Source organism: Pezoporus wallicus, unplaced genomic scaffold (assembly GCF_028554395.1).
Source record: "Pezoporus wallicus isolate ANWC-B61680 ecotype Strahan unplaced genomic scaffold, APGP_CSIRO_Pwel_v1 contig_6217, whole genome shotgun sequence".
In the NCBI taxonomy this organism is placed as follows: Eukaryota; Metazoa; Chordata; class Aves; order Psittaciformes; family Psittacidae; genus Pezoporus; species Pezoporus wallicus.
The window spans coordinates 1,430,438-1,444,210 of record NW_026637336.1 but is presented as its reverse complement, the minus strand read 5'-3'; the positions used below and the strand labels follow the sequence as shown (position 1 = coordinate 1,444,210).

Below are 13,773 nucleotides of genomic sequence, written 5' to 3'. Positions count from 1 at the left end.
GCAGATGCTCCCTGACAAGTGGGAGTGGGGAAGTTTCCCCTTAGAGGGGAGTGCAGAGTGTTTCAGATAGAAATGCATTCGTGCACATTCCCTGCACTTGCCTTGACAGATTTATGTGGTCAAGGGAAGAGGAAGAGCTCTTGCAGGCTGCGTTCCGCAGCCGCTTTGGGGAGCACACAACTTCTTTGCCTTTGGCTGCGATGATCTCCACAGCACCAGAAGAGGCCGAGCAGCCGGCGCGGTTATCGGGGAGGCAGAGGATATTACTCAGACTCTGATAATAACCACCAGCTCCCACCTGCCAACTGCAGCCTGCCTAACACAGAGGAGCCCGAAAACAGGCTGCAGCAGATGTCTGCCTCCCCGTACAGGAAGCATCTCCAGTATCCATGGGACACAAGCAACTCCAAAATAGCTCCGAGTCCAAGAACTTTACACAGACTCAAGATACTGAATCAAAACAGGAAGGAGGGAGGAAAAAAAAGGGGGGGTGGGGGAAGAGAGAGAAAAAGGATGTGTATCACATTGCAGGTGTAATTACAGCTCAGGAATTCTGCTGGGACTGCTGCACTGGGCTGAGATGGTGACAGAGGCTCTGGCAGTGTGTCCAGCTGAGGTCCCATGGCAGCCAGCAGTACCTGCCCCACAGTACATACATCCCTGCACGCAGATCCCAGCCTGGTTTGGCTTGGAAGGGACCTTAAAGCTCCTCCAGCTCTAACCCCTGCCACGTGCAGGGACACCTTCCACTAGAGCAGCTTGCTCCAAGCCCCTGTGTCCAACCTGGCCTTGAACACTGACAGGGATGGGGCAGCCACAGCTTCTCTGGGCACCCTGTGCCAGCGCCTCAGCACCCTCCCAGTAAAGAACTGTCTCATGTCTAACTAACACCTAACATCACGGCATATAACCCCCAAGGGAACAGCCAGCCAAGGGATGCAGCAGCATCCTGGGTACGCAGCAGTGCACAGGGTCCTTCAGCATCCAAGACTCAGACCCAAGGTAGTGCTTTGGGCCCTGGCTCCTGTCTACTCGAGATAAGATATAAAGAAAGGCCCTCGGAGGAAGGAAGGTGTGGAAAGAAGAGGCACTGCTGGGTTTGCATTCAAGATTGCACTGGGTGCAGACCCAGCACACCACAGGAGGGAAGGGCAGAGCATCATCACAGGTCCTGTGGGAAGCAGAATGCAGGAAAAGCAGGAGCAGACAGCAAGAGGTTATTGGAGAGCCCTAAATGCCACTGAAGGCATTTTCTGAAGCAACAGAAGCTGATCAAGATGCCAGATTTCCATTCCCGCAGAAAAGGGGGAATGTGCTACTGCCCCAAAGCTGAACAAAGGCAAAACCCATCCAGATTTTGTGCTGGTTTGAACAACAAGGCAAGTTAACATACCACTGCAACAAAGTCAAATCAATCCACTTGCATTTCATCTTTTCCTGTGATATAACTAAAACCATAATCTGAAGCAGACCCTCAGACCAGAAGCTGTGTAGGAGTGAAGCAGACAGCGTTACCTTGTGGTATGGGCAGTCAGGCTGCAGGAGCAGGGAAAGATGTCTTAATTGATATCCGAAACAAAACAGGCCCATCCAAAAGCCCAGCGGCCTTCATTGCATCCCAGGTCCAGCAGGGAGGTGCTCAGCAGAACAAAGTCTTCCCATCGGAGGGTTTCCAACCTGCCTTAAATGGTTGGGCCGGAGAACCTCATGTACCAAGGCTGAGAAACCTGGGGCTGTTCAGCCTGGAGAAGAGAAGCTGTGTGGAGAGCTCAGAGCAGCTTCCAGTGTCTGAAGGGGGCTACAAGGATGCTGGAGAGGGACTCTGCATCAGGGGCTGTAGGGACAGGACAAGGGGTGATGGGTTCAGACTGAAACAAGGGAAGTTCAGGTTGGAGATAAGGCAGAAGCTCTTCCCTGTGAGGGTGCTGAGGTGCTGGCACAGGGTGCCCAGAGAAGCTGTGGCTGCCCCATCCCTGGCAGTGTTCAAGGCCCCAGGATGGATGGTGCAGGCAGCACACAGCCCCCCAGCAGCCACGGCTTGGGAAGGAGGACCCAGGACACCTCCTGCAGCACGCACCCGCGCAAGGGGTCAGGGATCAGCTGAGCTCCTCCTGGGAACGGGGGAGGCAGCACTCCATGGACACATCTGGTTCAGTTCATGTTACTGTGGCAGATGTGCGTGCACAGGTCAGGGCTAATGCACCGCAGTCGAGGAGAGCTTCTGCCTGCCGGTGATGAATCCCTTTCTGGAACACACAGAGCAGTGTTGACTCAGTAACCGATCGTGTCCTGGTAATACACTGACTGATGAGTGACCTGCAGGCCAGAGCCAAACACACACCATTTTCACTTCCAAAGCAAGGGGTGGGGAGCAGAGGGACGGAAATGTGGATTAAAAACACTGAGTCCTGAGAGATGTCTCTGGAGGAGCATCCTTCTCCCTCTTTCCGATAACTTTCTGGCAAGGACTGAAAAGACAGACTGCTTTCTGTACAGGTCTGTGTTTCCTTCTGCTGGAGACCATCACCCACCAGCGCTGGGCTCCAGGATCAGGCCTGTGCACAAATCCAGCATGGTCTCTCCATTAATGTCATTTTGAGACACTCATCTCAGGGGGGGGGTCTCTTCCTCCAACAAGGCTACAACCCATGGCTTTCCAGGGAGCATCACTGTCTGGAGAGATGCAGACATCTTCCAGATATTAAGTTACAGCCTCATTTAATCAGGCTGGAGGAGTGTATGGACACGTACACTTATATTGATGGAAACGTGTAAAAACTCATTTTCAAGACTGCAATGCTGCTGTCTGCAGCAAGGAAGAACCTGTTGGATCCTGGGCAAGGAGACTGCTGTCCACTCAACCACATCTATGTAAACACCAGCTCCCCAGAGCCTTTGGTTGCTGCCATAATGCAATGCTGTAACTCGCCCTGCCAGGTCATTGCCGCAATGTCCTGTATAGGAAGAAACACATTGGTTCACATTTGAACAGGGGAATGGAGAGGGCAGGAGTTTTAAGGCAGCTCTGGAGAAGTTCAGCATTTCCCATCTGCTTTCCTTTAGGGTTCAAGAGTGCTCTGAGAGTTGTACCCAGAAGTGTTCCAGTGAGTGCTGGCTTCCATGATTCACCTGAAACACCATCTTTTCTTTAGGACATTTGCTTCAGGGCAAGATGCAGCCACAGTTGACATCCCATGGCACTTCCAGTGAGACAGGGCCACTTGGTCCAATGTCAGTTGTGTCTGTTATTCACTTAGTTCTATTTCCCCAAACCACTTTTGGGGCGGACACATGTCAAGCTCATCCTGAGCCAAGCTGTGTTAAGTGGTCCTTGACGGACCTTAGTTCCTTGCTTTTGTCTTCTTGGGTCTTTGCATGTAGCCTTTGGGCGCACTCACTGTGTGATGTTCCTCCCGTTCAATCCCTGCCGTCGCCCATAGCCAAATCCCCAGCACCACGGTGGTGTGTGCCAAAGGATCCCAATCCTGCTGACCCCAGTCTGGTGTTCAGCTGGTGGCTGTCGTTTCTCAGTAGTACCACTGAGCAGCAGCTCAGTTATAGTGCTGGCCCATGTCTGCTGCCCTTCAGTGGTGCCCAGGTGGTCTAAGACACCTGAAGTATAAGCAGATATAGAATCCCAGACTGGTTTGAGTTGGAAGGGGCCTCAAAGCCCATCCAGTTCCAACCCCTTGCCACGGGCAGGGACCCCTTCCACTAGAGCAGCTTGCTCCAAGTCCCTGTGTCCAACCTGGCCTTGAACACTGCCAGGGATGGGGCAGCCACAGCTTCTCTGGGCACCCTGTGGCAGTGGATGATGTCCCTGTGATGTTTTAGAGCTGAGTACTGGCACACCAACATCAGTGCTGGGCACATGCTCCAGGACCAGAACCCTCTCCCACAAGGCTGAGCAGGGCTGCACCCTACAGCCTCATTGATTACATCCCCGTAATCGCTCTTATCAGCTTACCTGCAGTCAGGTATTAGTAAAAGCCAAGCCACTCATGAAAGGGGCACCCTGTCCTATGGGAAAAGTCAATCAACACACTATATTGTTATCAGGCTCACAGACAAACCTCTCTTTGTACAACAGCCTGTGCAGATAGGATGCCCCCACTATCAGTGTAAGGTTATCTTGTCGGTCCATTAGCAAGTAGCACCTGGGCTGCTCCTGTCTGAAATATTTCTTTATCGTGGTCCCTTAAAAAGAAATCCAGTTCAACTATTTTGTCACTCACAACAAAAAACGAAAAGCAGGTTTGTATCCAAGCTGGGAATTGTGTTTCCTGGCTCTGGAAGAATTCCCGTGTTTTCAGCCACCGAAACCAGATTGATCATCCTTTAAAGATAACTGTGACTATCACTACTGCAACTGGGCAGATTTTTGCATGCTTGAAATTGGTTCGATGCGTTCAGTTGTGTAAAATGCTGCACTTGGTGACAATTGAAAGCTGCATCAGCTCCCAAATTACACTGTTAAAAGGATCTCCTTGATACACAAACTATTATTCAAACTCACAACCCAACTAGAGGGTAAACCCTTTGCCAGCAGGCTGGCATTATAAACATCTGGGACTGATAAGAAGCCACAGATTCTCAAAGGAGCAGAAGCATCATTCTGTCTGACCTTCAGTGTGTCTCCAACCCTTCAACCTCATCCAGTCACCCTATGCTGAGCCCGAGAACCAGCCTCATCTGCACTGATCTGGGCTTCCAAAAAGAGGACTTAAGCCAGTGTCTGCTCTCACTGGGAATGTGATGCACCTGACTTATAGAGATGAGGATATCTGGGATTTACATGCCCTCCAATGATCCTGCTTTAAAAGAACTTGCACATCATTCTTTGCTTTGGGTCAGAATGGACCCTAAAGATCCCAGATACAAATTGCTCAGAGGGACCTGAACCTGCAGCCTGTGAGCACAGCACTGGAAAAACAAGTAGAAATGGAAACCAGAAACTGCTAAAAACAAGTAGAAATGGAAACCAGAAAACTAGGAGCATGGGATTAACATGCCCAGTGGCTTTCCTTGCTGATTTCATCGATGGGGGTTGCATGTGAGTAGCTTCTCTCAAAGTGCAAACATTATAACAGGTAAATTTCAGTTCTTCAGTTGTGGATTTACAGTTTCTTTGGAGCAAGTCACAGCACAGAAGTTACAAGAACCCTTCGCAATGTACACACGATGTGCAGTGCGAGGCCTGGAAGAGCCACAGCAGCACAAACAGCAGCGGAGGGATGCTGTGAACCAGCTCATCTCTGAAAGGCGCCGATGGTTTCCCAGTCTGTCAATAAAGAAACACTAAATCATTTCTGCTGACGTCAAAAGTGAATTAATGAACTCGCCACTCAATTAAGGGCTCCATCCAACTGCTTCATGTGACTCCCTCATCTTTTAGCTTGTATTTGCTCAGGGACAAAGAATTCTTGACTTCTGACCAACTCTTCACGAAAAGGAGACGTTTCAACAAACACAAACACTTGAAACAGAAACACAGGAATCAATTACTGCGTGGTTTTAGCTGGTACGATTCCGTCTCTTCCATCGGGATAATCTAGCTGACATTTGGCTTTGTCATTTTTCACCCTGGGACAGGATGACTGTCTTGTAAACAGCAGGTTTCTGCTATCCCTGCTTCAGTCAAGCATTCCAAACACCCTCTTTGGAAACAAACAACAAAAAGAGTTAAATGTAAAAGGCACTGCTACAAAAATGATAGGTTAAAGTCCCGAAGCTTTGAGTAAAACAGGAAAAAAAACGATGGAAAGATGCTGCATCAAACTGACACAGGAGCCAAGCACAGGGCACCGCTGCTGAAGGCTGAGCAGAGCCACACGCAATAGATATTGATGGTTTCCAGCAGGACAAGCCAAGCCTGCAGGCTGGGCAGTGGAAGGCACGCAGCCACGTGGCCTCGAGCCAGCCGAATCCACCCGGGAATGCGGGGAAGGACATTATCCACCCGTGGAAGGAGTGCTTGGGAAGTCAAGCAGGTATTTGAGAGCATCTCTCTCAGCAGCCAGAGGAACATCCCCACACCAGCACTACATGGAGCAGAGCACTGTCAGGAGACAGCCTGAAGCTATCTGCAGAGAAGTGATCACCACGATAAGGGCTGGGAAGACACAATCTTGTAAATGCTTTAACTGCTGTTGGTCTGTCCTCCAGCACATGCACAGAGTGAGCCCCAGCATACCCCGATCCCTGTCCCTCCATCCCTTGTCCCAAGCCTCTCTCCAGGTTTCCTGCAGCCCCTTCAGGCACTGGAGCTGCTCTCAGGTCTCCCCTTCAGGAGCCTTCTCTTCTCCAGGCTGACCCAGCCCAGCTCTCTCAGCCTGGCTCCAGAGCAGAGCTGCTCCAGCCCTCGCAGCATCCCCATGCCCTCCTCTGGACTCGCTCCAACAGCTCCACGTCCCTCCTGGAGGCTTCAGACCTGAATCGAGTACAGTAGAGGGGGCGTCTCACCAGAACTGAGGTCTCACAAGCCTTCAAGTTGGTGAGGGCACTCAAAAACCCCTGCCAAGAGGATAAGTCAGTGGCAGAGCAAGCCAGAAGCTATTAAGGAGTTACAGATCTGGGCACACCGAGGGACACCCTGTGCTCATCTTGACTTTCCTGCATCACCTGGGCATCGCTGGGTTGCTGGGAGGCAGCACAGAATCCCAGCCTACCCATCACACGGGCAGGGTGCAGGGAAACCCGGGGCTGCCGCTGGGGCTCGAACTACAAACTCCTTCTCTCCCTTAGAAATAACCAAGGGCGAGCAGAAAGGCAAAGCCAAGTGCAGGTTATGCAGCAGCAACAGCCAGGCAGGGGAGCTGTTTTACACACACAAACTTGCAGAGCCATCTTTATGTATTGCACACATCTATCTTTACATATCTCATGGGATGAGGCCAACTTCCCTTCCCAGGACAAGCTATTTCTACTTAATTCTGCCAAATCCAGCTGTTCCCAAGACAACTTTTGTTACTGCCTAACACAGATATTTTGGAAGGGTAAATCTTCCCCTTGTCCTCCCAACTCCCCCATGGTTGCTGACTGCTCACAACATTCCCTGGGTGATGCTCCAGTCACTAAAAAGGATCCTTTTCCTCCTGGCAAAGTCTGTGCGATGCCCAGGGGCACAGCATCCCCTCACAGGTGAGCTGGACCACATCACCTTTGCAACCCACCCCCCAAAAAGCCTGCATCTCCTCACCCCAGTGCCTGCTAGAGCCATCCACCCAGCACAGGAGCCTCACCAGCTTCATTTTCAGCCTTCCTGGCAATAAGCTTATTGGTTATAAGTGGCATCTGAGGGAAAACAGAGCTGAGCTAATTCATGGGTGGTTGGCTGAGGTTGCAGGGAAGTGCCAGCCACCCATGGCTCTTTGCTTTGGGTGCCTGATGCAGGACAACCAACATGGAATACATTTGCACTGATTCATAATTTGGGGGGGGGGGGGTAATGCTCTCATTTCTTCCCAGGCATGGTATGGCATGGCAAAAATATCTCTGTGTGGATGGATGGACACAGCTCTATTTTTAGAGCTGCAGGGTCCCGGTGCTCCATTGACAAACAGGATGTGCTCTTCTCTGAGCGGGGAGGTTTGCAGTCCATCCCCCCCTCTTATAACAAATATTATCTGCCTTCAAAATCCTTAATGTATTGCAGATGTGACAAACAATAAAAGACCTATCAGAAAAAAAAGCCTGCCATCTCCATGTTCCCCACTGGGGCAATGTAATAATGAATTTATTAGCATATAGGGCTCACCACCATATGTTTATAGTCACTCACAAACTTGGGACTTGACAGTTTACATGTTTAAATCATTAAAGTTTAAGTTGACTGTCCAGTTATTAGGGGCTCAGTAGAAATAGGAAACAAAGGTTACATTTTATACCACAGGCGATAAATCAAAACTAGGCTGTGTTCGAGACTGACTTTTTCCTTTCTTTTGCTCTTTTTCACCTCTACGTTTTCAAGACCTTTGAAGGGGACATCTCAGCGAGGCCAGGAAGGAGCAGCTGCTCGCAGTTAGCGCCTACACCAGGGAGCAGGAGCAATGCCCACTGCATCCAAGAGATGCAAAGACCTCAGAGGTGGCAAACACCAACTAGACTCAGTGCCACCTCAATGCACACACCTCTCATCCTCGCCAGGGCACCACCAAGTCCATCTGCAAGGCTTGGGAAACCCTTGGGACACCTCCCCATCACAGGACCAAGCTGAACAAAGCCTCTAAGAACAGGAAAGCAAAGCACCCAAACTGTGTTCCCCGACTGCAAACCTCTGAGGGTTGGCTGAGGCACTCAAACACGCTCAGAGGGGGCTTGGGGGTTTCACCGCTGCACTATGACACAGCCACCCAGCGATGTTCCTGCCTTAACACCGCAGAGCATCCAGTATGGATAAACCCAGGGAAGCAGCCACTCAATCCCAGCCACTCCCAGTCCTTGCTGCCTCTATTACTGGGTAACTACCTTGGGAAAGAGAGAGATAAAGCCACACTAAATGTAAAAGTTCATTTTGCAAACTCTTTCCAGATTTCCCAGCCTGGCATCCTTTCAAACCAGCATGCGAGCCTAAAATTTAGACTATGTGGGAAGGGGAGGGGGGAGCCGCGGAGTGGTTTCTGGTCCCTTTTATTTCGTGCTACGACATGATATGATGGGAAAAAAAAATTAATTGAAAACTACCCTTTTAAAGTAAAAAGAGACCTCATCCTCAAAAATGTTCAAAGTGAGTGTTTCCACACCATCAGCAACTTTTCCTGGGCTGGTTTCCAACATAAAACTTGAGCAGATTCACAGTTTATATCCAATACCAACCGAGTAGGATTCTGTCACTGTCAGATCAGCTTTGCCTTTCTGCTCTAAAGCAAGATGTGAAAACGGAGCCTGAGGGCATGGGCAAGTGAGGAAGCACCACAAAGTCTCCCTGGTTGCCTCCATGGTGCAGCTCTTGTCCTCTGGGGCCAGGCAGCCTAAAAGCTGTGCTGGACCAACCTCCTGCTCTCAGGAACCTGAAGGGAGCACAGGAACACAACGCCCCAAAGGCGCTGCTGCTTTCAAGTTAATATTTACCCATCCATAGTAAACACCCTGCCAGCAGAGCAGCGCAGGGAGAGCAAGTCCTCTTTCCTTACTACATGCTCACATACTGCAGTGACAAGAGAGGTCTAAATCGCTAGGCAGGCCGGTTGGTGGGGAGATCAATGCAGTGATTAAATGAGGCTACAGGAGACAGAAAAAGGCAGAAGGGATTAGAGACCCGGCTTCAGAGATCACCGAGGGTGTTATAGACAAGGCTGCAAGAGGAATCAGAAACACATTTAAAACAGCAGAAAGGTGTGACACAGAGATCATGGAAAATGAAACACGTATCTCTGCTCTCGGCTCAGGATGCTGGGGATCACCTGTATCTCTTTAGCATACACTTTGATATTTAGCTTTTGGATGAAATAAAGGACCTTTTATCCTTCTCTGAATTCTATATTTCTGTTTCAGACTGGGATTGGAGGGCTTAAAAAGTATTTTCTTTCCCTTACCCAATATTTGAATATATGTATTTGATATACTTTACATAATATGTAAATAATCTTCGATATGAAACTGGCATTTAATATTTCACCTCTCACTTCATTAAGGATATTTTAATTATCCCAGACCAATGGAAGCGAATTTATAAACATCTGTGCTTCGTTTAAGAGCCCAAATTTGCCTCTTAAACTTCAAAGCTGTAAAGCTGATTTTATCCAGGTTCAGTTGTCTGGTCTCTTGAAGAGCACAGTGTAGCAGCATTAATTGGGCCAGGCCTCCCCCCGCAGACCCACGTCCAGCAGACCCCGCTCATCCATGATGGACACAGCCTCTGACAGCCCAGGCTTGCTCATGTGAGCAAGATGCTGCTGCGATTCCCAGAGCCAGGAGTATGTGACAGCGGCTGGTGGGTCAGGGAGAAGGCACACACCAAGTGCACGTGTGACTGCTCAAGTTACAACCGGTCCTTCACTTTCTCCTCCTGGTGGGTGACCAGGGATTACCTTACTAACGGTGTAGCCATAGAATAATAGAACCACACAATGGCTTGTGTTGGAAGGGACCTCAAAGCTCCTCCAGCTCCAACCCCTGCCACGGGCAGGGACACCTTCCACTCGAGCAGCTTGCTCCAAGCCCCTGTGTCCAACCTGCCCTTGAACACTGCCAAGTACCTAAATCTGTCAAATGAGCCTTTGTTACCTGTAAAAAATGACCACAGGTTTCCAAAGCCTGGATCTGAAACAACCATGGCTGCAGTCAAACAATCCTTACACCTTTCTGATGCCCTCCAGAAAGATGAAACGCTCATCTCTAAGCCCATGAGGGAGGGCAGCCATGGGAAGGAGAGAAGATGGTTGGCAGGTTTGTAACCTGTCTCAAACCCTCTGCCATGGGGTGCTCTAAACACAGCCCTGCAAAACCAACCAGGAAAAGCAGCAGCGTTTGTCCTCCAGCACAACACTGAGCATCAACAGCCTCTGGGCCATGGCATCGGTGGTGCGTGCACTGAGCAGACCCCCGAGAGCAGCTCTCTGCACCATCACCAAGACCTACAGCCCGCAGCGGGGCAGCCAGCGTGGGACCACCATCCCCATCACCTGCTAAGAACCGGAGCTGGTTCCTCACGCGCAGCTCTCCATCCCCGGAGCCTCCGCCACAGTCATCTTCATCATCGCAGTCTCCACTCTCCTCCTCCTCCTTCTCTGGGGTTTTACCTGGAGCTTTTCGGCGGGGCAAAGCCATCCCTTTGAGCAGCTGGAAGACAAGAGGTGCCAGTCATTCAACAGCCTCCATCCACCTCCCCTCCTGCTTCATCCCAGGGATTGGGTGACAAGAGGGGGCCAGCAGAGCCAGGACAGTGGGATAGGACCCCATGGTGCTCCATATGCCAAAGCACTGATGAGCTCAGGTTCATTCACAAAGTTGCACACAAAACCACAATGGAAGAAACAAAAGGAGGAGGAAAAAACACATTGAATAACTCTGCCTTTTGGTTTCTGCTCTGCAAGCACTGTGTGAGCTGGAGCACCTCTACCAGCGCTGCCAAAGCTCTGGACCTAGCTCCAAAAACAGGGCAGATGGGGCAAAACACAGTGGCAAGAGGAAACACGGGTGGGAGCCCCCCACACTGCCCCTTCACAGCATACAGAGGGATTAGGCACGTTTTAAGGCATCAGCTCCCTCTTCCCGCTGCCTCTTCCCATTTCACCGCTGCTGAAGGCAGGCGGCTATTTCACCACAAACCCAGCTCCACTTGGAAAAGCGTGAGTCAGGCAGTTAATATATGCTGAAAATTTCTTTCACTACCACTCTGCTATTAAAAACCTTCTCGAATTTAATCCCAGCATGGAAAAAAACCTAAAATAATGAAAAGGATAAGGAAGAGCAGATATTGCAAACTGGGAGCTTTCCGCATAGTGCAGGGGTTAGGGAGCTCCATCTCTCGCAGCAATACCCATGCCTTTCAAGGCATTTTTTAATATCTGGAATCTAGGTTATATTTTTAAACTATTAGCCTTAGAAAAGAGTTTCTCCAATCTTTAGCTGCTGAAGTTTATACAGCCTCAGAGGAATGCTTTCGGCATCTGGCTCGCCCTGTCCACAGCAATGTCCACATACCTCAGTGTTTATATTAGAGGAGCATAACGTAATGAGAACCAAATGGCTGGATGTGAGACCCCTCTGGGTTCCCCGCCTGTGGCAAACAATGTGGCAAACTTCTCCTTGGCATGCGCGACAACCACGCTGGGTCCTGCACCCGTGGTTGGGAGCAAAACGCAGCTCAGCTCCCCAAAACTCAGAGGGCCACGAGGATGAGCAGGGGCTGGAGCAGCTCCTGTATGGAGCCAGGCTGAGAACATTGGGGCTGTTCAGTCTGGAGAAGAGAAACTGCGTGGAGGCCTCAGAGCAGCTTCCAGTGTCTGAAGGGGCTACAAGGATGCTGGAGAGGGACTCTTCATTAGATACTGTAAGTGATAGGACAAGGGGTGATGGGTTCAGACTGAAACAGGGGAAGTTCAGGTTAGATATAAGGAAGAAGTTCTTCTCTGTTCACATCACCAGCTCAAACTCATTGCCCCATTGCACCACTGCTCTAAAACCAAGCCTGTCGTGGCGGAAGGGGACCACAGCCGGTCAGCAGCAGGATGCTCACTCCTCTGCAGGATGCTCTGCAAGATGCTCACTCCTCTGTATCCAAGGCATGAAGCAAGCCAGCCGGGACCCCACTGTGCAGCTCAGCAGCACAACTTTCATTCCTTACCCAAAGCAGCAGAACAACTTTCTGGCAGAGAGAATTAAGCTTTGGGATATTTTCAGCTTTAATAAACTCAGCGGGTGGTGAGGGAAAATCAGGATTTTTCAATTGTGTGTTCTTCAGAATTAAAGTTACTGAGCATTTCTTGTGTTACTACTTTTTTCTTGGCATGCCATAAATTAGCAGCTTCATTTCTCCCCCTTGTAAAAACAATAAAACAGGAACTGTCTGAGGAATGCCGCATGGGCCCCGACTTGGGATGGAGTGAACGTGCCATCTCCATGCCATGTTGCTCCTTCCTTTTCCAGGACAAGGCTCCATCCTTAGCCACATGCTCCCTGGCTACTGACAACCACAGGGAGGTTCAATTGGCTCTGGGAGAAGAGAAGCCTGTGACACAAAACCTACTGGCACCGTTAGCAGGAGACCTGGTGTGTCGTGCAAATCCCACCCTGCTCCAGTGGTGCTTCCAGACCCAGGAATGCTGTTGGATGCCTCAACTTTGGCTGCAGCAGCAGCCACAGTCCTGCACATCGACCATTATACAACCTCCCCCATGGTCTGCACGCTTTATGGAATGATGTTTGGTGGACTGAACATAGATTGCCCATCCTTAAATAGCAAGCAGAGCTGGCTGTACCCTAACATTACCGTTTATTCATGTCCTGTGGTTTAAAGCCTATGGTAAGAGGCAGGAAAATACATAGTCTGGTGATCACTAAAGTAGTGTGTAACAGAGAGATAACTTTAACTTAATCACAGTTCATCCAGCCATAAGAATTCACAGTTGTATCTTCTACTCTTTGCTAAACCATAATGGCAAAAATACACTGCAATGTACCCGATGTAAACTACAGCACTAATTGTGGGAGTCCGAGTGCGCGCACGCATCTCTGAGGTGTCTGTAGGGCATTCGTCTCCCATCTCCCCAACCGCTACGGCAAGAAACTTCCTTTGCTCCTGACTACAAGCTCCAGTGGCTCAGCTACGCTATTTTGTGTTTGCATACAATCATAGAACCCCAGCCTGGTTTGGGTTGGAAGGGACCTCAAAGCTCACCCAGCTCCAACCCCTGCCACGGGCAGGGACCCCTTCCACTAGAGCAGCTTGCTCCAAGCCCCTGTGTCCAACCTGCCCTTGAACACTGCCAGGGATGGGGCAGCCACAGCTTCTCTGGGCACCCTGTGCCAGCGCCTCAGCACCCTCACAGGGAAGAGCTTCTGCCTAAGAGCTCAGCTCAGTCTCCCCTCGGGCAGGTTAAAGCCATTCCCCTTGGCCTGTCCCTACAGGCCCTTGTCCAAAGCCCCTCTCCGGGTTTCCTGGAGCCCCTTTAGGCACTGGAGCTGCTCCAAGGTCTCCCTTATAGGTTTTATTTCCACCCAGGTAGGGTGGGCAGTGCCACGGTACCTCTGCTGCCACATCAGCCATCAGGGCATCGGTCCGAGGGACCCCAGGCAGCCCTGGCTGGTGTCCACACACATCTGTGTTGCTTG

At 50.4% G+C, this 13,773-nt stretch overlaps 1 protein-coding gene across 2 annotated transcripts in view; it reads right to left on the bottom strand.

Moving 5' to 3' along the window:
* The window catches only part of GPC3 (glypican 3), a 134,996-nt gene that overhangs the window by 14,542 nt on the left and 106,681 nt on the right, over positions 1-13,773 (bottom strand). For both annotated transcript variants that reach the window (XM_057404896.1, XM_057404897.1), the window contains exon 7: positions 10,623-10,779. In XM_057404896.1, coding sequence (XP_057260879.1) covers positions 10,623-10,779 — 157 coding nt within the window. The remainder of the gene's footprint in view (positions 1-10,622; positions 10,780-13,773) is intronic.